The 27,540-nt window shown below is 48.8% G+C and overlaps 1 protein-coding gene across 1 annotated transcript in view; it reads right to left on the reverse strand.

The window, feature by feature from the left end:
- WASHC4 (WASH complex subunit 4) overlaps positions 1 to 27,540 on the reverse strand; it is a 136,912-nt gene that overhangs the window by 14,797 nt on the left and 94,575 nt on the right. Inside the window, exons 26-29 of the mRNA XM_030213852.1 lie at positions 16,138 to 16,246; positions 13,509 to 13,575; positions 11,892 to 11,978; positions 9,953 to 10,100 (exon numbers count right to left, since the gene is read on the reverse strand). Coding sequence (XP_030069712.1) covers positions 9,953 to 10,100; positions 11,892 to 11,978; positions 13,509 to 13,575; positions 16,138 to 16,246 — 411 coding nt within the window. The remainder of the gene's footprint in view (positions 1 to 9,952; positions 10,101 to 11,891; positions 11,979 to 13,508; positions 13,576 to 16,137; positions 16,247 to 27,540) is intronic.

Below are 27,540 nucleotides of genomic sequence, written 5' to 3' on the forward strand. Positions count from 1 at the left end.
GGCAAGAACTTAGGGTGAGTGCGGAGGACTACTCTGTTATGATGAAATTTAGTGTAAGGGGCCTGGGCTACCAGGGCCTGAAGCTCACTGACTCTACGAGCTGAAGTAACTGCCACCAAGAAAATGACCTTCCAGGTCAAGTACTTCAGATGGCAGGAATTCAGTGGCTCAAAAGGAGGTTTCATCAGCTGGGTGAGAACGACGTTGAGATCCCATGACACTGTAGGAGGCTTGACAGGGGGCTTTGACAAAAGCAAACCTCTCATGAAGCGAACAACTAAAGGCTGTCCTGAGATCGGCTTACCTTCCACATGGTAATGGTATGCACTGATTGCACTAAGATGAACCCTTACGGAGTTGGTCTTAAGACCAGACTCAGACAAGTGCAGAAGGTATTCAAGCAGGGTCTGTGTAGGACAAGAGCGAGGATCTAGGGCCTTGCTGTCACACCAGACGGCAAACCTCCTCCAATGAAAGAAGTAACTTCTCTTAGTGGAGTCTTTCCTGGAAGCAAGCAAGATACGGGAGACACCCTCTGGCAGACCCAAAGAGGCAAAATCTACGCCCTCAACATCCAGGCCGTGAGAGCCAGGGACCGGAGGTTGGGATGCAGAAGAGCCCCTTCGTCCTGCGTGATGAGGGTCGGAAAACACTCCAATCTCCACGGTTCTTCGGAGGATAACTCCAGAAGAAGAGGGAACCAGATCTGACGCGGCCAAAAAGGAGCAATCAGGATCATGGTGCCTCGGTCTTGCTTGAGTTTCAACAAAGTCTTCCCCACCAGAGGAATGGGAGGATAAGCATACAGCAGACCCTCCCCCCAGTCCAGGAGGAAGGCATCCGATGCCAGTCTGCCGTGGGCCTGAAGCCTGGAACAGAACTGAGGGACTTTGTGGTTCACTCGAGATGCGAAGAGATCCACCAAGGGGGTGCCCCACGCTTGGAAGATCTGGCGCACCACTGTGGAATTGAGCGACCACTCGTGAGGTTGCATAATCCTGCTCAGTCTGTCGGCCAGACTGTTGTTTACGCCTGCCAGATATGTGGCTTGGAGCACCATGCCGTTCCGGCGAGCCCAGGTCCACATGCTGCCGGCTTCCTGACACAGGGGGCGAGATCCGGTGCCCCCCTGCTTGTTTACATAATACATGGCAACCTGGTTGTCTGTCTGAATTTGGATAATTTGGTGGGACAGCCGATCTCTGAAAGCCTTCAGAGCGTTCCAGATCGCTCGTAACTCCAGAAGATTGATCTGTAGATCGCGTTCTTGGAGGGACCAGCTTCCTTGGGTGTGAAGCCCATCGACATGAGCTCCCCATCCCAGGAGAGACGCATCCGTGGTCAGCACTTTTTGTGGCTGAGGAATTTGGAAGGGACGTCCCAGAGTCAAATTGGTCCAAATCGTCCACCAATACAGGGATTCGAGAAAACTCGTGGACAGGTGGATCACGTCCTCTAGTCCCCCAGCGGCCTGATACCACTGGGAGGCTAGGGTCCATTGAGCAGATCTCATGTGAAGGCGGGCCATGGGAGTCACATGAACTGTGGAGGCCATGTGGCCCAGCAATCTCAACATCTGCCGAGCTGTGATCTGCTGGGACGCCCGCACCCGGGAGACGAGGGACAACAAGTTGTTGGCTCTCGTCTCTGGGAGATAGGCGCGAGCCGTCCGAGAATCCAGCAGGGCTCCTATGAATTCGAGGTTCTGCACTGGAAGAAGATGGGACTTTGGGTAATTTATCACAAACCCCAGTAGCTCCAGAAGGCGAATAGTCATCTGCATGGACTGCAGGGCTCCTGCCTCGGATGTGTTCTTCACCAGCCAATCGTCGAGATATGGGAACACGTGCACTCCCAGCCTGCGAAGTGCCGCTGCTACCACAGCTAGGCACTTTGTGAACACCCTGGGCGCAGAGGCGAGCCCAAAGGGTAGCACACAGTACTGGAAGTGGCGGGTGCCCAACTGAAATCGCAGATACTGTCTGTGAGCTGGCAGTATCGGGATGTGTGTGTAGGCATCCTTCAAGTCCAGAGAGCATAGCCAATCGTTTTGCTGAATCATGGGGAGAAGGGTGCCCAGGGAAAGCATCCTGAACTTTTCTTTTACGAGATATTTGTTCAGGGCCCTTAGGTCTAGGATGGGACGCATCCCCCCTGTTTTCTTTTCCACAAGGAAGTACCTGGAATAGAATCCCAGCCCTTCTTGCCCGGATGGCACGGGCTCGACCGCATTGGCGCTGAGAAGGGCGGAGAGTTCCTCTGCAAGTACCCTCTTGTGCTGGAAGCTGTAAGACTGAGCTCCCGGTGGACAATTTGGAGGGTTTGATGCCAAATTGAGGGTGTATCCTTGCCGGACTATTTGCAGAACCCACTGATCGGAGGTTATGAGAGGCCACCTTTGGTGAAAAGCTTTCAACCTCCCTCCGACTGGCAGGTCGCCCGGCACGGACACTTGGATGTCGGCTATGCTCTGCTGGAGCCAGTCAAAAGCTCGCCCCTTGCTTTTGCTGGGGAGCCGCGGGGCCTTGCTGAGTCGCACGCTGCTGACGAGAGCGAGCGCGCTGGGGCTTAGCCTGGGCCGCAGGCTGTCGGGAAGGAGGATTGTACCTACGCCTGCCAGAAGAGTAGGGAACAGTCTTCCTTCCCCCGAAAAATCGTCTACCTGTAGAGGTAGAAGCTGAAGGCTGCCGGCGGGCGAATTTGTCGAATGCGGTGTCCCGCTGGTGGAGAGACTCTACCACCTGTTCGACTTTTTCGCCAAAAATGTTGTCCGCACGGCAAGGCGAGTCCGCAATCCGCTGCTGGATTCTATTCTCCAGGTCGGCGGCGCGCAGCCATGAGAGCCTGCGCATCACCACACCTTGAGCAGCGGCCCTGGACGCAACATCAAAAGTGTCATAAACTCCTCTGGCCAGGAATTTTCTGCACGCCTTCAGCTGCCTGACCACCTCCTGAAAAGGCTTGGCTTGCTCAGGGGGAAGAGCATCAACCAAGCCCGCCAACTGCCGCACATTGTTCCGCATGTGCATGCTCGTGTAGAGCTGGTAAGACTGGATCTTGGACACGAGCATAGAGGAATGGTAGGCCTTCCTCCCAAAGGAGTCTAAGGTTCTAGCGTCCTTGCCCGGGGGCGCCGAAGCATGTTCCCTAGAACTCTTAGCCTTCTTTAGGGCCAAATCCACAACTCCAGAGTCGTGAGGCAACTGAGTGCGCATCAGCTCTGGGTCCCCATGGATCCGGTACTGGGACTCGATCTTCTTGGGAATGTGGGGATTACTTAATGGCTTGGTCCAGTTCGCAAGCAATGTCTTTTTCAGGACATGGTGCAAGGGAACAGTGGACGCTTCCTTAGGTGGAGAAGGATAGTCCAGGAGCTCAAACATTTCAGCCCTGGGCTCGTCCTCCACAACCACCGGGAAGGGGATGGCCGTAGACATCTCCCGGACAAAGGAAGCAAAAGACAGACTCTCGGGAGGAGAAAGCTGTCTTTCAGGAGAGGGAGTGGGATCAGAAGGAAGACCCTCAGACTCCTCGTCAGAGAAATATCGAGGATCTTCCTCTTCCTCCCACGAGGCTTCACCCTCGGTGTCAGACACAAGTTCACGAACCTGTGTCTGCAACCTCGCCCTGCTCGACTCAGTGGAGCCACGTCCACGATGGGGGCGTCGAGAGGTAGACTCCCTCGCCCGCATCGGCGAAGCTCCCTCCGCCGACGTAGTCGGGGAGCCTTCCTGGGAGGTGGCCGCGGTCGGACGTCGGGGACCTCAACCTGGGCGATGGGCCAGCCGGCGCCACGCTCGACGGTACCGGAGGCGCAAGCACCGCCGGTACCGGAGGGGTAGGGCGCAACAGCTCTCCCAGAATCTCTGGGAGAACGGCCCGGAGGCTCTCGTTTAGAGCGGCTGTAGAGAAAGGCTGTGAGGTCGATGCAGGCGTCGACGTCAGGACCTGTTCCGGGCGTGGAGGCTGTACCGGGCTGTCCAGAGCGGAGCGCATCGACACCTCCTGAACAGAGGGTGAGCGGTCCTCTCGGTGCCGATGCCTGCTGGGTGCCGAATCCCTCGGCGACCCAGAGCTCTCGGTGCCGACATGGGGAGGAGACCGGTGTCGATGCTTCTTCGATTTCTTCCGAAGCATGTCACCGGAGCTCCCCAGCACCGACGAGGAGGACGTCGAATCCATCCGTCGCTTCCTCGGGGCCGAGACTGAAGAAGGTCGATCTCTGGGGGGCTGTACCGCAGGAGCCCTCAGGGTAGGAGGAGACCCACCCGAGGGCTCACCGCCACCAGCAGGGGAATGGACAGCCCTCACCTGCACTCCACCCGATGCACCACCGTCCGACGACATCAGCAGACGAGGTCCTGGTACCACCGACGTCGATGCAGCTATCCGATGTCTCGGCGCCGATGCAGAGGCCCGATGCCTCGATGCACTCGATGCAGGGGCGGCCGAGGAAGATGGTCTGGACGCTGACGACGTCGATGCACTCGAAGATCCCGGTGCCGATGCTGACGAAGAGCCCGAGAACAACACGTTCCACTGGGCTAGTCTCGCTACCTGAGTCCGCCTTTGAAGAAGGGAACACAGACTACAGTTCTGAGGGCGGTGCTCGGCCCCCAGACACTGAAGACACGACGAGTGTCGATCAGTGAGCGAGATAACCCGGGCGCACTGGGTGCACTTCTTGAAGCCGCTGGAAGGCTTCGATGTCATGGGCGGAAAAATCACGCCGGCGAAATCAAAAGCCGAAATGGCGAAAATTGAAGCACCAAAAATTTAGAGGGAGAAAAAATCTCGACCGAGGCCGAAAAGAGGCCTACCCCGACGACGAAAGAAAACTTACCGGGGCAAAAAGCTGGAAGTACGGGGAGGATTGACACGAAACCCGGTCGAAGGGTTTCCGGAGCACTTCCCGACTAACAAAGCTTTCCCGAAGGAAAAAAACACGCTCAAACAGAATTTGGACGCGCGAGGTCGACTTTCCGGGGCTCGACACGGCGAAAACACGACCGTACCGAGTGCGGACAAAAGAAGACTGGCCGGCTCGAGCCGGTTTCGGGCGGGAAGACGGCCGCGCATGCGCGGTGCGCGCGGGCGCGCGAGGGCTAGCAAAGGACTTTGCTAGTGAAGATTCCGATTGGAGGGGCTGCCGTGGACGTCACCCATCAGTGAGAACAAGCAGCCTGCTTGTCCTCGGAGAATGTAGAAATTAGATAACCGTGCAAGGCAACTTAAAAAGGTAAAAAAAATTCCCTACTCTTCCAAACTGCACCCTACCTCCCAAATTACCCCCATGCAACTGCCCCACCCCCAAAACTGCCTCCACAGCACAAAGGCTTACTCACTTGCAAACTGCCCCACTCCGCAAAACTAAGCCCTGCACCTGCCCCAACCCCCAAAACTACCCTAGCCACAATTAACACCCCACAAACTGCCACAACCCCAAAAGCTATCCCCTGCACCTGCCCCCACCACTCCACAAATTGCCCCACTCCCAAAACTAGCCCTCACAACTATCGCTACATGTCCCAAGCCACCCCAACTCCTAAAACTGGAACTCATCAATGGCTTAACACTATCACCCTAGGCCTGAATAAGAACAATGGACTTATGGTTACTATAGGCAGGGCCGTGCCAAGGGTCTGTGGCACCCCCCTGCAGGAGATCAGCTGGCGCCCCCCCCCCCCCCCCCCCCGCAGACGAACAGTTGGCACACTTGCGCCCCCTTCCCCCCCCCGTGAAAATGATCGCTGCCCTCCCATCCACGCTCCTCTCTCCCCTGCCCTCCCGCTCCCATGACCCAACTGCCCGCCCTCTTCCCCCCCCCCCCCAAGATCCCTTTGAAATTTACCTCCGTCCGGCAGCGAAGGTGCAGCGTCAGTGAAGGAGGCGGCACTCCCGACGTCTCTACTAGTCTTCCCTTCGCTCAATGTCCCACCTTCTTCTGACGTCATTTCCTTGACGTCATCTCCCTATGCCTGGAATAGACTCCCTGAGCCAGTACGTCAGGCTCAGTCTCTGGCTGTCTTCAAGTCTAGGCTTAAAGCCCACCTCTTTGCTACTGCTTTCGACTCCTAACCATGACTCTCTTACTCAACACCCACTTATCACCCCTACCACTGCAATTTCCCCACCCCTAGCTGTCTATTCGTCTGTCCAATTTAGATTGTAAGCTCTGTTGAGCAGGGACTGTCTTTTCATGTTAATTTGTACAGCGCTACTAGTTGCGCTATAGAAATGTTTAATAGTAGTAGTAGTAGTAGCAGTGAAGGAGGCGGCACTCCCGACGTCTCTACTAGTCTTCCCTTCGCTCAATGTCCCGCCTTCTTCTGACGTCATTTCCTTGACGTCAGAAGAAGGCGGAACACTGAGCGAAGGGAAGACTAGTAGAGGCGTCGGGAGCGCCGCCTCCTTCACTGCTGCACCTTCGCTGCTGGATGGTAAATTTCAAAGGGATCGGGAGGGCGAGGTAAGCATGGCGCGGCGCCCTCCTGCCATGCTTACCTCACTTACCATGTTGGCACGGCCCTGACTATAGGTGTTAATAGACTTACGTATTCTAAGGCCATCTTGCTTTGTTCTCACTCACCACAATTGTCAGGTAACCATACTGTGCTGCTATTATCATTCCCTTTCCATATTCCTGTTCTGCACTTTTCAATTCTTTTTCCTTACTCTTAGGCAGATGCTCAAAACTCCCAATGCTCAGAACTAATGGTATGCAAATTGTATGTGCACTGTTAGCACTGAGCATAAGTCGGGGGGGGGGGGGGGGAGACATACCCAGCACATGCGCACAATACCTGTGGTGGGGAGTGCTCGCTAGCCACAGGATATGAGGGAGTGTGGATAAATTGACCATCATTTCAGGATGTCTCTTTCTGGCAGTCAATATTTTCACTATAACCAGTTATCACCAACCCAGACAGGATCAATACTGGGGAATCTGTGGGTAAGGGGTTTGGTTTCTTTTGTACTGGTCATGCGGGCCCTCTCCTACTTTTTCAATTCCCCTCCGGGCAATCCCGAGGAATGGTGGAAAGTGTGGCTTAACTGGGCCCCTGTGTGTTATGGGTGGTTCCAATGAGCTGTTTGTGTCCTCCGTTTTGGATGTTCGATTGATGTGTCTTCCACTGGAGCTTCATGGGCCAAATCCTCTTTAAAAAAAAAAAAAAAAAAAAAAACTCTCACCAGCTCTGAGCTGGTGTTAGTTTTCAGTGGTAAGGACGCACTTTTTTAATGCGCTCTTGTTTGAGCATTGGGGGGGGGGGTGGGAGGGGGATAGGGAATGGCCTCCATAAGAATGTAACACCCCTGTACTGGGCACTCCTAGATTCAGGGTTCGACCCAGTTACAGCCCCCCAAAGGCAGTCTCTGTTGGTCCCTTACTCGCTTGGTGCCTCCATATGTTATAATGCTTATTAGCGGGCGGGAATACCCTCATCCAAAGGGAAATTACTGTGAACAAGGCTGGCCATCGAATCCCACAGGTCGGGTTGGGGTGGGTGCTCAAGCTGCAGGATGGTGATCTGCAGGTTCACGAGATACTTACACTCTCTCAGGTCCAAAGATCACACTGGAGTCAGCAGTTTATGAAAAAAAAACTCAAACTGTTTATTTTTCAACTCCGCAAAAGCAGGAACATCAAACCATATCAACTCTCAGACACTGCTTGCCCTTTTAAAACCACAATCCTGCTGGTATTCCCCAGGGGAACTCCTGTATTCTCCTCCCTTGGATATATTTACAGATGCTTTTCAGTAGGACAATGTACACTTTTTACAGACTCCTGTCCATATCTATCCCAGAGAACAGTGTCCCAAAGCTGTACTCCTCTCAGTTTCACAGGTCCAGACTCCCTGTGGCCTGACCTCCCTCCAGCGACCCCCCACTTTGAATCCACCCTGGTCTTGAGATGGGCACTCCCTAGCTCCAATCCATGGCTCCCAGGCTGGGTCTCTCCTCTGCCCACCTGTAGCTCCACTCCTCTTCAGTTGCCGCTTTGCTGAGCCACAACTCCCCTTTACAGCCAATGATCTCACTTCTCCCAAGGGATTCCCCTTTCTCTTCTCCAGGTCAGTGGAAGGGGACCATTAGACAATCAAAGCCCTCTAAAGGGCAAAAACTCCTCCTTATCTCCTCCCCCCGTCACTCTTCAGTCCCTGGACACTATCTCCCTGCATTTTATTTCAAAGCTACTCCCCTTGGACTGGGCTTCCTCCCACCCAGAGACCTCCACAGTGACTCTCTCAAGAGAGCTTACTCTTCTAGTAATCCCAAACCTAACAGGGAATTACAAGAACATAAAACTAGCCATATTGGTTCAGACCAATGGTCCATCTAGCCCAGTATCCTACTTCCAACACTGGCCAATCCAGGTCACAAGTACCTGGCAGTAACCCAATTAGTAGCAACATTCCATGCTACCAATCCAGGGCAAGCAGTGGCTTCCCCCATGTCCATCTCAATAACATACTATGGACTTTTCCTCCAGGAACTCGTCCAAACATTTTTTAAAACTCAGATCCTCCGGCAGTGAGTTCCAGAGCTTAACTATTTTTTGAATGAAAAAAAAAAATTTCCTCCTATATGTTTTAAAAGTATTTCATTAAGAGTTCCTTGGTCTTTGTACTTTTTGAAATAGTGAAAAATCTATTCATTTCTACCCGTTCTACATCACTCAGGATTTTATAGACCTCAATCATATCCCCCCCTCAGCTATCTCTTCTCTTTTCTAAGTTGAAGAGCCCTAACCTCTTTAGCCTTTCCTCATACGGGAGGAGTTCCTTCCCCTTTATCATTCTGTTCGCTCTTCTTTGAACCTTTTTAAATTCAATTACATCTTTTTTTTAGATACAGCAACCAGAATTGAAAGCAATATTCAAGGTGAGGTCGCACCATGGAGCGATACAAAGGCATTATATTCTTGGTCTTATTTTGCATCCCTTTCCTAATTCCTAGCATCCTGCTAATTGGCCACCACCACCGTACACAGGGCAGAATATTTCAGCATATTGTCCACAAATCCCAGGGCAAGCAGTTGCTTTCCATGTCTGTCTCAATAGCAGACTTTGGACTTTTCCTCCAGGAATTTGTCCAAACCTTTTTTAAACCCAGATACACTAACCGCTGTTACCACATCCTCCGGCAAAGCGTTCCGGAGCTTAACTATTTGTTGAGTGAAAAAATATTTCCTCCTATTTGTTTTAAAAGTATCTCCACGTAACCTAGTCTTTGTACTTTTGGAACGAGTAAAAAATCAATTTACTTCTACTCGTTCTACAGCACTCAGGATTTTGTAGACCTCAATCATATCTCCCCCTCCTCTTTCTCTTTTCCAAGCTGAAGAGCCCTAACCTCTTTAGCCTTTCCTCATACGAGAGGAGTTCAATCCCCTATATCATTCCGATCGCTCTTCTTTGAACCTTTTCTAATTCAGCTATATCTTTTTTTGAGATATGCGACCAGAACTGAATGTAATGCTCAAGGTGCAGTCGCACCATGGAGCGATACAGAGGCATTATAGTCTTTTTGGTCTTATTCACCATCCCTTTCCTAATAATTGTATCTGAATATGTAACTTCTCTCAATCATTATTTGGAAAAACTTAATTAAATCTAAAAATCCAACAGATTAGAGGTATTTCAAACTGTTATGCCAAACAGTAATGTTTATTCATTTTATTTGTTGGTGCTGTATGATATCCCTAAATTCTGTATGAGTTAGATTTGTATTTTCTTGTTAAAATATGGAAAGAAAAAAATGTAAAAACATATACATAGCCCTGACATGGCAGAATATCTTGCAGCATACAGTTTAGATAACGAGAATATGCTGCAGGGATGTAATGTGTTCTCTCACAGGCAATCAGAATAAGGTTTTTTTTTATATTTTAAAAAGTCTATCCAACTTATTAGTTAAATTTAAAAAAATAGTTAATCATAGAACCAACCAGTGGGGGCACGATGATATAGAAGTGGCGAAGATGCATGTTCTTTGAACTGCGAAACTCGGGAGCAAACACATCTACCAGCATCTTGAAGTACTCTGTGCCCTCTGCCGAATTTCGAGTGAGATCATTGAGGACGGAGTCTAAATGCCTGCAAAAGAGAAAATACTTAAAAAGGAACACACTGAGATGATACATTGTCCACAGAGCACTGGATGCCCTCTCCCTCAATGGTACTCAGGAAAGATGACTGCTAGTCTAAAAGAACACATCCCTATTTTCCTCAAGACACAAAGGGGCTGGCCTGAGGCTCACACAAAGGGGCTGGCCTGAGGCTCACATGGTAAGCCATGTGCACTACTATATATAAGACTAGGGTTACCATTTTGTGTCCTCTGAAAAAGAGGACACATATCACGCCCCCTACCCCGCCCCCGCCACGCCTCATACCCCGCCCCCGCCACGCCCCCTTCGGGTCCTCGTTCCGCCCCTCTATTCCCCGCCCCCCGTCACATGGTTCCCCCCCCCTCACATATTCCCCCCCTCACTTACTATCTAGCCCTGGTGGTCTAGTAGGGTCTTCTCTTCGGGGCAGGAAAGAGCCCCCTCTTTCCTGCCCGGAGCGCTGCCTGTCCTTGCCTGCTGCATCCTCCTCGGTCTGGCTGGAGATTCAAAATGGCCACCGAGAGTTGAAGTGGCCTCGCGAGAGTTCAACTCTCGGCGGCCATTTTGAATCCCCAGCCAGACCGAGGAGGATGATAGACAGGGGAGGCAGCGCTCCAGGCAGGAAAGAGGGGGCTCTTTCCTGCCTCGAAGACGTCACTAGACCACCAGGGAACATGGTAAGGAAGGGGAGGGGACGGGAGTAGGGTTACCACGGCGCCGATCACCCGCCCACACGCACGCGCCTGCCCGCACCCGCGCCCACGTTTGTCCAGAAATCCGGACAAACGTGGGTGCAGGCAAAATCCGCCGGACGCCCCGGACATGCCCTCAAAAAGAGGACATGTCCGGGGAAATCCGGACGAATGGTAACCCTATATAAGACCCTCTGTTCAATCCCCCAGCAAATTTTTCAGCTCTCCAGATTTGGGAGGTGTCATGTTCATTATAAAAATGCAGTACATTTTTGCACTTACAGCACTTTATTTAACAGCAAAAATTGATGCGTGATAAGTGCAAGGCTGTGGGGCAACTCCTGGGAGCACGCCCAGCAGGTTCCCTGCAGTTATTTATTTATATTCTTGCTCACATCTTTTTCAGTAGTAGCTCAAGGTGAGTTACATTCAGGTACACTGGATATTTTTCTGTCCCAGGAGGGCCCACGATCTAAGTTTCGCACCTGAGGCAAAGGAGGGTTAAGTGACTTGCCCAAGATCACAAGGAGCAGCAGTGGGATTTGAACCGGCTACCTCTGGATTTCAAGACTGGTGTCTAACCACTAGGCCACTCCTCCATTCCACAAGGAAAAGTTATTTACTGTACATTAGGCTTTTTTGTAATTAATGTCACTGATTGAGACGATGGTGGTAAGTGCATACTCATGCTAACTGCACAGATGACAGCATGCAGTAATTATCATGAGCTGAGTTCACACCCATACTCCTCCCATAACAAGCCCAGTTCCCACCATGGATGTTCAGTGTGCAGTAGCCATTGCACTTACAGCACACAGTAAACCCCATGCCAACTGCTTACTACACTTTAGTAAACAGGCATCTAAAGTATGATATCTGCTGGTCCAGTGGTTACAGGGGTAGAGATCAGATGGGGTGGAGGAGGATGCAGCTCAGGCCTCTGATGGTGACTAACAGAAATACCAAATCAGAGACTGAACTAAACCTTTTATTCACTTGATAAATTAGAAATTGTAAGAATGATAATCCTGATGACTTACTATGCTCCTTCTATTAAAAAAAAAAAAAAAATGCTACCACTGTACCTTGCTGAGTTTTGAGTTTCTTCTGAGAGTCCGTCTTCTTTCACTAGCTCTTCAAAATTAACAATATCTTCAAGGTCAGGAACAAACCTGAATGGTCATGTTCAATGGATACTCAAATTAGCTATGGTTCTCTAATTTCTTAGAAAATACTGAAATAGTTTCTTCATTTAATAAGTTCAGTAAATCTATAAGTATGGTCATAAAACAGATTTTAACACATTTCAGAAAATTAAACAGGATTTTTCATTCCAATAAATTTGATTACCTAATATACAAGCTGGATGACCAACCCCACTAAATGGCAGCTTCTACAGAGTTACCAGTACGAAGGGAATCATCATTACTAACAAACTAGGGCGCTTATTAAAGCTTAGCAATCGCCCATAAGTATAAAATAGGATGCATGCTAAGCTTTAGTAAAAGGGGCCCTTAGGTACTTTTGGTGTGGGTGAGACGGGCGTAGCCAGACAACAGATTTTGGGTGGGCCTAGGCAAGAAGTGGGTGGGCACCAAGTGTTCTCCCCCCTCCCCCACCACCAAAAAAAAATATCTCAGCTGGTGGGCTAACACTTCTTTCCACCTTGGCAGTCTGTAGCAAGCATGCGCTAAAAACTGAGAATGTGCAGGTGCCAGTATCATGGAGAGTAGCGTTTTTGTTACCATCAGGGGGAAGTCTTCAGTAGGTGGAGCTTGGGATCACCACCAGCTACCACTAAACACGTGCTACTGTTGGGTGGGCCTGAGCCCTAAGTGGGTGGGCCCAGGCCCACCTGTGGCTATGCCACTGGGGTGAGAAGGAAAATAAAGTATCTCCAGGCCATTTGAAGTGTAAATCAGATCTGGGGCAAAAATCAGAACTTACACGGCCATGCTCCAATACACTGTACTGGTCTCATTTGTTTTATAATCTCATCCCTCCACCACCACCACCATCCCTAATATGTTCCTCTTTCCACACCTGCTACATACCCGAGTTTGAACTTTTTAAGTGTACCCACAATGCCACAGGAGTGGCAGTCACCAGGTAAAATTACACTATTTCATAGCATACCAGGGCCCAATGGCACCAAGAGGAATTGTAAACAATGGCTCTCCTATGGCATAGTACTACTTCTTTCAGAATTTTGTTTGTATTTTCTATAGGTTCAGTTATACCTTAGAATTTGCAATAGAACATAATAAAATTGTTCTACTTTTAACATCAACCTCTCATCTACAGCTTTGTTTTTCTAAATGATAAAAACATAAGAAAAATATATGCTAAACACCTTCAATGTGGTTTCTGCATCTTCTCCATAACACTAACACATTATCTGTAAGCAAAACTGGCAAACACAGTTTTCATTAAAAAATTATCTTAAACTAGATGTTACCAGATGGATGAAAACATCCCCCCATCCCGGCCTCCATCCAGCCTACACAACTGATTTCTGGAAGCAACATGGACCATGGTTCTCCAACAGCAGACAATGAACATGTGTGTTCAACTTGGCTCAAAGGCTAAGTAGGGATGTGACCCAACAGTCACTAAGAGACTCCATTCTGCCCTCAGACACACACACACACACACATATATATATATATATATATATATTATTTAATATTTATTTTTTTTACCTTATTGCATTGCTGCAGCAGTGAAGACCTCCAGATCTGATCATCCGCACATAGCCCATGGCATTGCCTTCAAATTGAAACAGCAATGGAATGTTTCAAACGTACAGGTAAATACAGCATCCTGAAATTTTTTGCTACTGTTATGAAACTGCTGCTTCAAGGCAGCTATTATTAAAACTAAACAAAAAACAAGTAATGATGTCTGTCTCTTTTTGGCAGATTACAAGTTCTTTCACTAGACTCATCAGCATGACTAACGGTATTTAATCCCTACATTTGGAGAAATACTGCTTATTCCAGGCACTGAGAATCAAAAGAACAGTGTGTATTATTTGGGTGCCTGCCTTAACAGTTATCTGTTATTAAGTGTTAGCAAGATATCAAGAGTTCAATACTGTGGTGGGTAAGGGACTGTTCAACCTATTTTGTTCTCTGATGGGATAACAAATCCCCAATTGGTTTCACATAGGTATCTTGCAGTATAAGGAGCCCCATTATGTTAAAATACCAAACATCACAGAAAGCCAAGTTTCTTACCCATAACTGGTGTTCTGCATGAACAGCAGGATAAACAGACCCTCATATGAGTGGCATTATAACACCATATCCAGATGCCACTGTTGACAAGGCTCCCCTCAATTTACAAAGGTAGAAAGAAAAGCAAACAACAGCTAGCATGGTTAAAAGCTGAAGTGAAAGAGGCTATTAGAGCCAAAGAACATCCTTCAAAGAATGGAAAAAGGACAGAATGAAGAAAATATGAAGCAACATAAGCACTGGCAAGTTAGAAAGGCCAAAAGAATATGAACAGAAACTTGCCGCAGAGGACAAACTCAGATACAACTTTTTCAGGTACATCAGAAGCAGAAAACTCTGTGAAGGATCCATGGGACCGTTAGATCATGAAGGAGTAAAAGGGGCACTCTGGAAGGACAAGGCCATAGTGGAGAGATTGAATGATTTCTTTGCTTCTGTCTTCATGGTATAAAAGCACAGGAGGTAGGCCTCTTTCGATTGAAAGAAATGAGGGGTACAGGATGAAAGGGCAAGAAAATAGACTCAGTAGTAATCTAAGGAAATTTCCTTACAGAAAGGTGGTGGATGAGCGAAAAGGTTTCTCAGTAGAGACAATGACGAGAAGAGCTGTATTTGAATTCAAAAAAAGCATGGGACATGCATAGAGGATCTCTAAGGGACAAGAAGGGATTTTAGAGCTTAGTAGTTGGATAGGCAAATTGAACAGGCCTTATCTTATCTGCTGTCTTTCTTTTTTTAAACTTAAGATATTGGTTGCAAAATACCCTGTACCAGAATAAAGAAAAGAAATTTAGCAAATTGACTACTATATTTAGGAAAAGGACAAGAGAAAGAAGGGAGAGATAGAAATAAAACTGTGAGAAAATCCTGCACATAAAAGGTGCCCCTGAAGATCAACAGCAATGAACTAGCCCCACATCTTGTTTGCACCAGAGACCATCATCTACAGATGCTCATTCAGTTTGCAGTGAATATATGTGAAAAGACTTTCAACGTCTATAGAAGGTAGTGGTATTCACTTTCAATCTGAGGGTTAGTAATAGGTTTGGTTGTCGGACTATCCTTAATGAATATACATAACATGGATCCATATACAGTGGCAGCATGCATACAAATCCGCAACATTAATATTCATTAGGGATAGCCCAAATACTTTTTTGGAGCCCTGTGGGACACTATTGTATATGATGCTTTATAATTACATTCCCTTTCAATGCACCCCCCCCCCCCCACTAAATGTTTGTAACTTGGGAACCCTTTTACCACGGGGTGGTAAAATCTAGACATAATGCGCATCCTAAGGCAGGACTTTCCTGTGCGCTGTGCCCAGATTTTACTCAACCTTTTTAAGAAATTGTTTTCAGGAAGCGTTGTTTCCACATTAACCTGTTAGTACACACTAACACGAACGCATTAACTGGCTAATGCTTCCATATACCAACTCTCCGCCCATGTCACACCCCGCTCAAAAAACATTTCCAAATAGCTAACGTGCACTTAGCACATGCAAACAGGTAAAATACTGCAAAATGTTTTAATGTGTTTTGCTGTAGCCTGTTCTTCCCATGCTAAGTGCAATTAGGGCTTAACACCCTTTAGTATAAGGCCACTTAATTTCTTCACATGAGCAATCAGGAGTTATAAAAAATATTACTGATCTTAATCACAGATCCTTTCTGGTTCATTATATAGGGTTTTTGTTTGGTTTCTTTTTTTTTTTTTTTAAACTTCTGACAAAACATTAACTGGGAGATGCTATCAACATGAGCTACTGTTAAGACAAGTTATTTTACTGTTAACCCGGGTTATTAGTAACTAGGTCTCACTGTATAAAATGGGATCTGTGCTAAAATAGCATGAGTTGGTAGTAAACCTAACCCATCTTAATGGCAAGACCACATTGATAACTTCCTACCTAACCATATAACAGAATGGAATAAAAATACATCAGTGCTTTTTGGGATCCTGCAGGTACTTGGATTGGCCACTGTTGGAAACAGGATACTGGGCTTGACGGACTTTTAGCAACTGAAATGTTCTTACAATGTAAAGATCAGAAATAAAAAGCAAACACATTCTGGAGTCACTGTACCTATTTGGCTTATGAGTTGTCTGAACTGGTCCAGGTAGCTCTGCCCATCTGGCGATATGCCAAGTTTCCTGATACCTCTGTTGAACTTCTCAGCTCTTTCAAAGGGATACTAAGGAAATAATGGTAATACTGTCCATATAAAAAAAGTTAAAATGAGGAGATCCTAGGAAGAAGAAGAAAAAAAAAAAGAAATCCACCCGTCTGCTGCTTTTTTTTTTTACTTTCTCACATCCACTTCACTGTCTGGCCTTTGTACATACCAATTCCATTTGCCTTAAAGAGCTTGTAATTCAGCTAAATTCAATAAGTACAGACTGCTGCCAATACAGCACCAGTTGCTAGCAAGTAAGGAGATCCCCTCTGCCAGCAATAACTAAATTAGAATCAAAAGGAAAAATGTGGTCTTACCTGCCAATTTTCTTGTCTCAAGTCCTACCAGGCCAGTCCAGACAAAGCGAATGCTACATACCTGTAGAAGGTATTCTCCGAGGACAGCAGGCTGATTGTTCTCACTGATGGGTGACGTCCTCGGCAGCCCCTCCAATCGGAATCTTCCTAGCAAAGTCCTTTGCTAGCTCTCGCGCGCCCGCGCGCACCGCGCATGCGCGGCCGTCTTCCCGCCCGAAACCGGCTCGAGCCGGCCAGTCCAGTATGTAGCAAGACAATACACTTCAAGGGAAGACACAACTCCAAAGGGGAGGCGGGCGGGTTTGTGAGAACAATCAGCCTGCTGTCCTCGGAGAATACCTTCTACAGGTATGTAGCATTCGCTTTCTCCGAGGACAAGCAGGCTGCTTGTTCTCACTGATGGGGTATCCCTAGCCCCCAGGCTCACTCAAAACAACAACCATGGTCAATTGGGCCTCGCAACGGCGAGGACATAACTGAGATTGACCTAAAAAATTTACCAACTAACTGAGAGTGCAGCCTGGAACAGAACAAACAGGGCCCTCGGGGGGTGGAGTTGGATCCTAAAGCCCAAACAGGTTCTGAAGAACTGACTGCCCGAACCGACTGTCGCGTCGGGTATCCTGCTGCAGGCAGTAATGAGATGTGAATGTGTGGACAGATGACCACGTCGCAGCTTTGCAAATTTCTTCAATGGAGGCTGACTTCAAGTGGGCTACCGACGCAGCCATGGCTCTAACATTATGAGCCGTGACATGACCCTCAAGAGCCAGCCCCGCCTGGGCGTAAGTGAAGGAAATGCAATCTGCTAGCCAATTGGATATGGTGCGTTTCCCTACAGCCACTCCCCTCCTATTGGGGTCAAAAGAAACAAACAATTGGGCGGACTGTCTGTGGGGCTGTGTCCGCTCCAGGTAGAAGGCCAATGCTCTCTTGCAGTCCAGTGTGTGCAGCTGACGTTCAGCAGGGCAGGAATGAGGACGGGGAAAGAATGTTGGCAAGACAATTGACTGGTTCAGATGGAACTCCGACACAACCTTTGGCAAGAACTTAGGGTGAGTGCGGAGGACTACTCTGTTATGATGAAATTTGGTGTAAGGGGCCTGGGCTACCAGGGCCTGAAGCTCACTGACTCTACGAGCTGAAGTAACTGCCACCAAGAAAATGACCTTCCAGGTCAAGTACTTCAGATGGCAGGAATTCAGTGGCTCAAAAGGAGGTTTCATCAGCTGGGTGAGAACGACATTGAGATCCCATGACACTGTAGGGGGCTTTGACAAAAGCAAACCTCTCATGAAGCGAACAACTAAAGGCTGTCCTGAGATCGGCTTACCTTCCACATGGTAATGGTATGCACTGATTGCGCTAAGGTGAACTCTTACAGAGTTGGTCTTGAGACCAGACTCAGACAAGTGCAGAAGGTATTCAAGCAGGGTCTGTGTAGGACAAGAGCGAGGTTCTAGGGCCTTGCTGTCACACCAGACGGCAAACCTCCTCCACAGAAAGAAGTAACTCCTCTTAGTGGAATCTTTCCTGGAAGCAAGCAAGACGCGGGAGACACCCTCTGACAGACCCAAAGAGGCAAAGTCTACGCTCTCAACATCCAGGCCGTGAGAGCCAGGGACCGGAGGCTGGGATGCAGAACAGCCCCTTCGTCCTGCGTGATGAGGGTCGGAAAACACTCCAATCTCCACGGTTCTTCGGAGGATAACTCCAGAAGAAGAAGGAACCAGATTTGACGCGGCCAAAAAGGAGCAATCAGGATCATGGTGCCTCGGTCTTGCTTGAGTTTCAACAAAGTCTTCCCCACCAGAGGAATGGGAGGATAAGCATACAGCAGGCCCTCCCCCCAATCCAGGAGGAAGGCATCCGATGCCAGTCTGCCGTGGGCCTGAAGCCTGGAACAGAACTGAAGGACTTTGTGGTTCACTCGAGATGCGAAGAGATCCACCAAGGGGGTGCCCCACGCTTGGAAGATCTGGCGCACCACTCTGGAGTTGAGCGACCACTCGTGAGGTTGCATAATCCTGCTCAGTCTGTCGGCCAGACTGTTGTTTACGCCTGCCAGATATGTGGCTTGGAGCACCATGCCGAGACGGCGAGCCCATAGCCACATGCTGACGGCTTCCTGACACAGGGGGCGGGATCCGGTGCCCCCCTGCTTGTTGATGTAGTACATGGCAACCTGGTTGTCTGTCTGAATTTGGATAATTTGATGGGACAGCCGATCTCTGAAAGCCTTCAGAGCGTTCCAGATCGCTCGCAGCTCCAGGAGATTGATCTGTAGACCGCGTTCCTGGAGGGACCAGCTTCCTTGGGTGTGAAGCCCATCGACATGAGCTCCCCATCCCAGGAGAGACGCATCCGTTGTCAGCACTTTTTGTGGCTGAGGAATTTGGAAAGGACGTCCCAGAGTCAAATTGGACCAGATTGTCCACCAATAGAGGGATTTGAGAAAACTCGTGGACAGGTGGATCACGTCTTCTAGACCCCCAGCAGCCTGATACCACTGGGAGGCTAGGGTCCATTGAGCAGATCTCATGTGAAGACGGGCCATGGGAATCACATGAACTGTGGAGGCCATGTGGCCCAGCAATCTCAACATCTGCCGAGCTGTGATCTGCTGGGACGCTCGCACCCGCGAGACGAGGGACAACAAGTTGGTGGCCCTCGCCTCTGGGAGATAGGCGCGAGCCGTCCGAGAATCCAGCAGAGCTCCTATGAATTCGAGTTTCTGCACTGGGAGAAGATGGGACTTTGGATAATTTATCACAAACCCCAGTAGCTCCAGGAGGCGAATAGTCATCTGCATGGACTGCAGGGCTCCTGCCTCGGATGTGTTCTTCACCAGCCAATCGTCGAGATATGGGAACACATGCACTCCCAGCCTGCGAAGTGCCGCTGCTACTACAGCTAGGCACTTTGTGAACACCCTGGGCGCAGAGGCGAGCCCAAAGGGTAGCACACAGTACTGGAAGTGGCGTGTGCCCAACTGAAATCGCAGATACTGTCTGTGAGCTGGCAGTATCGGGATGTGTGTGTAGGCATCCTTCAAGTCCAGAGAGCATAGCCAATCGTTTTGCTGAATCATGGGGAGAAGGGTGCCCAGGGAAAGCATCCTGAACTTTTCTTTTACGAGATATTTGTTCAGGGCCCTTAGGTCTAGGATGGGACGCATCCCCCCTGTTTTCTTTTCCACAAGGAAGTACCTGGAATAGAATCCCAGCCCTTCTTGCCCGGATGGCACGGGCTCGACCGCATTGGCGCTGAGAAGGGCGGAGAGTTCCTCTGCAAGTACCTGCTTGTGCTGGAAGCTGTAAGACTGAGCTCCCGGCGGACTATTTGGAGGTTTGGAGGCCAAATTGAGGGTGTATCCTTGCCGGACTATTTGCAGAACCCACTGATCGGAGGTTATGAGAGGCCACCTTTGGTGAAAAGCTTTTAACCTCCCTCCGACTGGCAGGTCGCCCGGCACTGACACTTGGATGTCGGCTATGCTCTGCTGGAGCCAGTCAAAAGCTCGCCCCTTGCTTTTGCTGGGGAGCCGCGGGGCCTTGCTGAGTCGCACGCTGCTGACGAGAGCAAGCGCGCTGGGGCTTAGCCTGGGCCGCAGGCTGTCGGGAAGGAGGATTGTACCTACGCTTACCAGAAGTATAGGGAACAGTCTTCCTTCCCCCGAAAAATCGTCTACCTGTAGAGGTAGAAGCTGAAGGCTGCCGGCGGGAGAACTTGTCGAATGCGGTGTCCCGCTGGTGGAGAGACTCTACCACCTGTTCGACTTTCTCTCCAAAAATATTGTCCGCACGGCAAGGCGAGTCCGCAATCCGCTGCTGGAGTCTATTCTCCAGGTCGGCGGCACGCAGCCATGAGAGCCTGCGCATCACCACACCTTGAGCAGCGGCCCTGGACGCAACATCAAAAGTGTCATACACTCCTCTGGCCAGGAATTTTCTGCACGCCTTCAGCTGCCTGACCACCTCCTGAAAAGGCTTGGCTTGCTCGGGGGGAAGAGCATCAACCAAGCCCGCCAACTGCCGCACATTATTCCGCATGTGTATGCTCGTGTAGAGCTGGTAAGACTGAATCTTGGCCACGAGCATAGAAGAATGGTAGGCCTTCCTCCCAAAGGAGTCTAAGGTTCTAGAGTCTTTGCCCGGGGGCGCCGAAGCATGCTCCCTAGAACTCTTAGCCTTCTTTAGGGCCAGATCCACAACTCCAGAGTCGTGAGGCAACTGGGTGCGCATCAGCTCTGGGTCCCCATGGATCCGGTACTGGGACTCGATCTTCTTGGGGATGTGGGGATTACTTAGTGGCTTGGTCCAGTTCGCAAGCAATGTCTTTTTCAGGACATGGTGCAAGGGAACAGTGGACGCTTCCTTAGGTGGAGAAGGATAGTCCAGGAGCTCAAACATTTCAGCCCTGGGCTCGTCCTCCACAACCACCGGGAAGGGGATGGCCGTAGACATCTCCCGGACAAAGGAAGCAAAAGACAGACTCTCGGGAGGAGAAAGCTGTCTTTCAGGAGAGGGAGTGGGATCAGAAGGAAGACCCTCAGACTCCTCGTCAGAGAAATATCTGGGGTCTTCTTCTTCTTCCCACGAGGCCTCACCCTCGGTGTCAGACACAAGTTCACGGACCTGCGTCTGCAACCGCGCCCGGCTCGACTCTGTGGAGCCTCGTCCACGATGGGGGCGTCGAGAGGTAGACTCCCTCGCCCGCATCGGCGAAGCTCCCTCCGCCGACGTAGTCGGGGAGCCCTCCTGGGAGGTGGCCGCAGTCGGCACCGCACGCGGTACCGACGTCGGGGACCTCACCCCGGGCGATGGGCCAGCCGGCGCCACGCTCGACGGTACCGGAGGCGCAAGCACCGCCGGTACCGGAGGGGTAGGGCGCAACAGCTCTCCCAGAATCTCTGGGAGAACGGCCCGGAGGCTCTCGTTCAGAGCGGCTGCAGAGAAAGGCATAGAGGTCGATGCAGGTGTCGACGTCAGAACCTGTTCCGGGCGTGGAGGCTGTTCCGGGCTGTCCAGAGTGGAGCGCATCGACACCTCCTGAACAGAGGGTGAGCGGTCCTCTCGGTGCCGATGCCTGCTGGGTGCCGACTCCCTCGGCGACCCAGAGCTCTCGGTGCCGACACGGGGAGGGGACCGGTGTCGATGCTTCTTCGACTTCTTCCGAAGCATGTCACCGGAGCTCCCCGGCACCGACGAGGAGGACGTAGAATCCATCCGTCGCTTCCTCGGGGCCGAGACCGAAGAGGGTCGATCCCGGGGGGGCTGTACCGCAGGAGCCCTCAGGGTAGGAGGAGACCCACCCGAGGGCTCACCGCCACCAGCAGGGGAATGGACAGCCCTCACCTGCACTCCACTCGATGCACCACCGTCCGACGACATCAGGAGACGAGGTCCCGGTACCACCGACGTCGATGCAGCTATCCGATGTCTCGGCGCCGATGCAGAGGGCCGATGCCTCGATGCACTCGATGCACTGGCAGCCAAGGATGAAGGTCTGGACGCTGATGACGTCGATGCACACGATGACCCCGGTGCCGATGCCGACGAAGAGCCCGAGAACAAAACGTTCCACTGGGCTAATCTCGCTACTTGAGTCCGCCTTTGTAACAGGGAACACAGACTGCAGTTCTGGGGACGGTGCTCGGCCCCCAGACACTGAAGACACGAAGAGTGCCTATCAGTGAGCGAGATTACCCGGGCGCACTGGGTGCACTTCTTGAAGCCACTGGAAGGCTTCGATGTCATGGGCGGAAAAATCGCGCCGGCGAAGTCAAAATCCGAAATGACGAATTTGGAGCACCAAAACTTTAAGGGAGAAAAATCTCGACCGAGGCCGAAAGAAGGCCTACCCGACGACGAAAGAAAACTTACCGGGGCAAAAACTGGAAATACGGGAAGGGAAAACGAGACCCAAGGGGGTTTTCGGAGCACTTCCCGACAAATTTAAAGAACTTTTCCGAAGAAAAACACGTCAATATAAAATGGACGCGCGAGGTCGACTCTCCGGGGCTCGACACGACAAAAAACACAGCCGTACCGAGTGCGGACGAAAGAAGACTGGCCGGCTCGAGCCGGTTTCGGGCGGGAAGACGGCCGCGCATGCGCGGTGCGCGGGCGCGCGAGAGCTAGCAAAGGACTTTGCTAGGAAGATTCCGATTGGAGGGGCTGCCGAGGACGTCACCCATCAGTGAGAACAAGCAGCCTGCTTGTCCTCGGAGAATGGGTTCTACCCTCTACTAGTAGACACAGAAACATTGAAAAATAAAAGCAGATAAAAGACTTTGAGGCATATTTTCAAAGCACTTTGGGAGGCTAAGTTCCATAGGTTTCTATGGAACTTTGGGAGGCTAAGTGCTTTGAAAATGAGCCTCTATATGGCCTATCCAGTCAGCCCATCCATACCATCTATTATCCCTTCTTCTCCCTTAGAGATCTTATCTACTGGTCCCACACTTTCTTGAATTCAGATACAGTCTGTCTCCACTAGCTCCAGTGGGAGGCCATTCCACGTATTCATCGTCCTTTCTGTGAAGAAGTAGGTTGCTCCCGAGTTTGTCCCCTTTCACCTTCATCCTATGCCCCCTCATTCCAGAGCTTCATTTCAACTGAAAGAAACTCTCCTCTTGAGCATTTATGCCATGGAGGTATTTAAATATCTGTATCACATCTCTCATCTACTGCCTTTCTTCCAAAATAAAAATATAGGGGGTTTAAGTCTGTCCCCATATGCTTTATTACAAAGACCATTGACCACTTTAGTAGCAACCCTCTGGACAGACTTCAACCTGTTTAAACATATATATATTTTTTGACGTTGCAGTCTCCAGAACTGTACACAGTACTCAAAATGTCTCACCAGAGCCTTATAGAGAAGCACTATCATCTTTTTTTTTCCTGCTGGCCATTCCTCTCTCTATGCACCCAAGCATCCTTCTAGCTTTCACCATCACCTTTTCTACCAGTTTGGCCACCATATGATCATCATATACAATCATATCCAAGTCCCGCTCCTCTTTCACGCACAGAAGTACTTCACCCTCTCCTGCAGGTTCCTGTAACCCAAATGAATGGCCCTGCATTTTTTTAGCATTAAATCTTAGCTGCCATTCTGGACCATTTCTTCAAGCTTCGCTATGTCCCTCATCATGTTATCCACATCGTCAGGGCATCTAACCTATTGCAGATTTTGTTATTCTCCACAAAGGGACAAACCTTACTAGACAGCTCTTCTGCAATATCACTCACAATGATGTTAAAAAGAACTAGACCAAGAACCAATCCTTGAAGGTAACATCCCATTCCTCAAAATGAGCTCTGCACTATACAGGTGTCGAAAAAATAACAACAAAGTTAATTGCTGCTAAAACAACCTTTTGCCCAGGTGATAATACCATACATTCTGAAAACCTGTCCTGCCTGGACCAGATCTGAAGCTCCTTCCATGCATCTCTCTCCTCAGCAACCTCTAGTGCTTAGCATCTCCCAAATCCTTGACTAGTTTCTCTAAATCAGGGGTCCAATCTCAGTCCTTGAGGGCTGCAGTCCAGTCAGGTTGTCAGGATTTCCTCAATGAATATGAATGAGATCTATCTGTATGCACTGCCTCCATTGTATACAATTAGATCTCATGTATATTCATTGGGGAAAATCCTGAAAACCCAACCTGGAGAGGATCAAGGTTGGACACCCCTGTTCTAGATCCTCCGCAAAGAGGAAAGAGCCTACTAAACTTGGTTTGAAGCCACATGTACTGCACAATTCTGCAGCCACAGAGTCACCTGGTGGAGGTTCCAATGAACATCTACCACATACATAAAGATTAGCCTCTAAATTAGCAGCCTCCCTGGCACACACTTCCCCTGCTAGCCCCGATATAAACCGGCCCTGGACATACACCCACTTCAAACTGCAGCTTGGAAACACAAAAATCTGCCAATGCTTGCTTCAAAAAGGTTTCAATCTTCCAGTCTTAGAGGTCCTTAAGTGCCATGCCCCTTTTCTACAGGGACTATAGTCACCACTGTAACCAAACCATCTACCTTGGGCACACTTAGCTTTTCTTTTTCTGCAGCCTTATACGTGGCCCCATTCACTCTGCGACCAGCCTCCACGCATCCTACTCATCCAATAATAGGGTGCCAATTGCCAGATGAACTGAGAAATTAGGTCTCACCTGGTAATTTTCTTTTCATTAGTATTTCCAACTATTCCAGAACCTGTGAGTTAGTTGTGACCATCAATCAGCAGGTGCAGATAGAGAACTGAAAACTGAGCTGAGACATCTCTCTCTTGGCATCCAGTCCAGCTCCTCAAAATTTACTTAGACAAGCAGTAAGGAGAAACTTAAACACAACAACCCATTCTCCCAGGTCCAAGGAGTGCCTTCTAAGAAAGTCCGCCTCCACATTCAAGGTCTCAGTGATGTGAGCTGCTAACAAGCTCGGAATTACCACTGGCAGCTGCTCCCCTCCAAGCTCAGTTTCCACAAATCTTACTACAGATAGACTCAAGACTGATACTCTGTCCCACGCTCTCCAGCAAACCTCATTCCTTATCCTTTCTTTTAAGGTTGTTGTGCTGGAAAAGGAGAGCTCCATAGGAAACAGGGAAGACGTGAAAGAAGGGAAGAACTACATTTGTTAAGCATCAAAGACAGGGATCTGAAGACTTCCAGAAATGACTCTGCAGACTCAAGCCATCCGCAAAGCTCAACTGGGAACCAGCTGACCAACTGGACCAGGAGCAAAGCACTCAGAACCAGAGGCTGCAAAGTGTGTCCATCAACCAGCAGATGGAGATAGAAAACTGGAAACTGAGCTGAGACATATCTCTCTTGGCATCCAGTTCAGCTCCTCAGGATTTTCTATCTCCACCTGCTGGTTGATGGACACAACTATCCCACAGGTTCTGGAATAGTGGGAAGCTACATAATGGAACGTGACTTTGCAGACTTATACAATAGAGGCCTAGAGGCCTCTGCTTCCATCACAGAATCCTCTAACATGCTAAGAGCTTCCAACACCTGTGCAACATAAATGCCTTGTGCAATAACAGCATGAATGTGAGGAGGAAAAATACACCCCCCTCATGGTGGGGGGGGGGGGGGGGGGCGTTGGAGGGAGAGGCTACAGATTCTTGAATGAGTAGGCTTAAAATGGAGAAATTATGTCTTACCTGCTAATTTACTTTCCTTTAGTCACTCCAGACCATGCCCTATGAGTGGGTATATGTCCTCCTACCAGCAAATGAGGAGACAAACTGTGAAGTGGATACACTTGGTGCTGTGGAGCACAGGAACCCTCAGTATTTCTATTGACAAAGCAACCAAAAAGAACAAAAGTACAATGGAACAAAAGATCCCCCTAAATAGCCCCATGAGGAATGGGTACAACCAGGAACCAAGCAGGTAATGACCGTTTGTGTGATATTTCTGGGCATAGATCTTGGAATAATTTCAAGATAATCTCCCTCCAGTCAATTAAGAAATTGGTATGTCAGCTTAGTAAAAAGTCCTGCACTTGAGATATTTGTTGAGCTCCCATGAATATTCTGCTTTGGCTACAGAGTTTGTAAATTTATACTTCAATCTGGTTGTTATTTGGCCAGGCTCATCAGATATCAGTGACCCCTTTACCTAAATCACTGAATGCTGATCTGTTACAGATAACTACTGTCCAGTCACCAGCATACCTTGGATAGCCAAATTATTCAAATTCTCAGTGAACGAACAGTTAAAAGATAGACATAATATTTTACATAAATATCAACATGGTTTTTAGTCCAGACATAGCACAGAAACACTTCTTTTAGCCTATACAACTCGGGTCAAGCAAATATTAAGCAAAGCATGCAGGCTGTTTTATTGAAGTTTGACATCTTCACAGCCTTTGATGCTATTAACCACTCTCTGTTGATATTTAAACTAATTGAATTAGGAATATACGGGTCTGTTTTGAATTTGTTCGAAAACTTCTTGAGATCTAGAACCTACCAAGTGAAAGGGAATGAAGGTGTTTCATCATATTGGAATACTGGCTGTGGGTTCCACAAGGTTCCCCGCTTTCTCTGTTTTTATTTAGTATATATTTACAGTCACTTAGTTCTTGGCCTCCTTAAGTTATTATATTTCTACTGTGAATAGGTGGACATTTGATCATTGTTTAAAATTAAATAAAAATAAAATGAAAGTATTATGGTTTGAAGATGTGGACAGATCTTTATGCAAAGAACTTATATTATCAACAGGTGAAAAATTAATGACTGAAAATCAGTCTAAAGTGTTAGGAAATATTTTAGACTCAAATCTATCCTATACTGACAAGATCAATTCACTTAGCATTATTTTTTCAAGCTCAGGCAACTCCGTAGAATCAGAGCATCGCTCCACCCACATAATTTTAGGATCTTGGCCCAGGCAATTTTGTTGCCACTGTTGGATTATTGCAATTCCTTACATGGTGGCATCTCAGTTAAACTGCAACATTGGTTACAACTATTACAAAACACAGCAGTTAGACCGGTATTTAGTGGAGGTCACTTTGATTCTGTGTCTAGCTTTATGAAAGAACTTTATCGGTTGCCTACTAAACAACAGATCAGATTTAAGCTAGTTTACTTAGTATTTAAAGCAATTTGCAGCTTGAATTCTGAAGACGTAATAGATCTTTTGGTTTTTCGGCCGTTGAGTGGAGTAATTGTTTCTTACACACTTTACAAATGGGCTATCCCACATCTAAAAAGAGTTCATGAGAATTAATTTTCTTTTCAGGCAGTCAAGGTTTGGAATGATCTCCCTTGAGACATTGAGTTATAACATAATTGTACTTGTTTGATGTAACTTACAGCTATATAAATGTAATTCCCTTTTATGTGAAGGCTTATTCTGTTTGTTAACTGCTTTTGATCCTTTAGGAGAGTTGAAGTATATAAAACATGGATAGAAATAGAAATAGGTACTTACCAGAACGTCCTATAGCACAAA

The sequence above is a fragment of the Microcaecilia unicolor genome, chromosome 9 (genome assembly GCF_901765095.1).
Source record: "Microcaecilia unicolor chromosome 9, aMicUni1.1, whole genome shotgun sequence".
Classification (NCBI taxonomy): domain Eukaryota; kingdom Metazoa; phylum Chordata; class Amphibia; order Gymnophiona; family Siphonopidae; genus Microcaecilia; species Microcaecilia unicolor.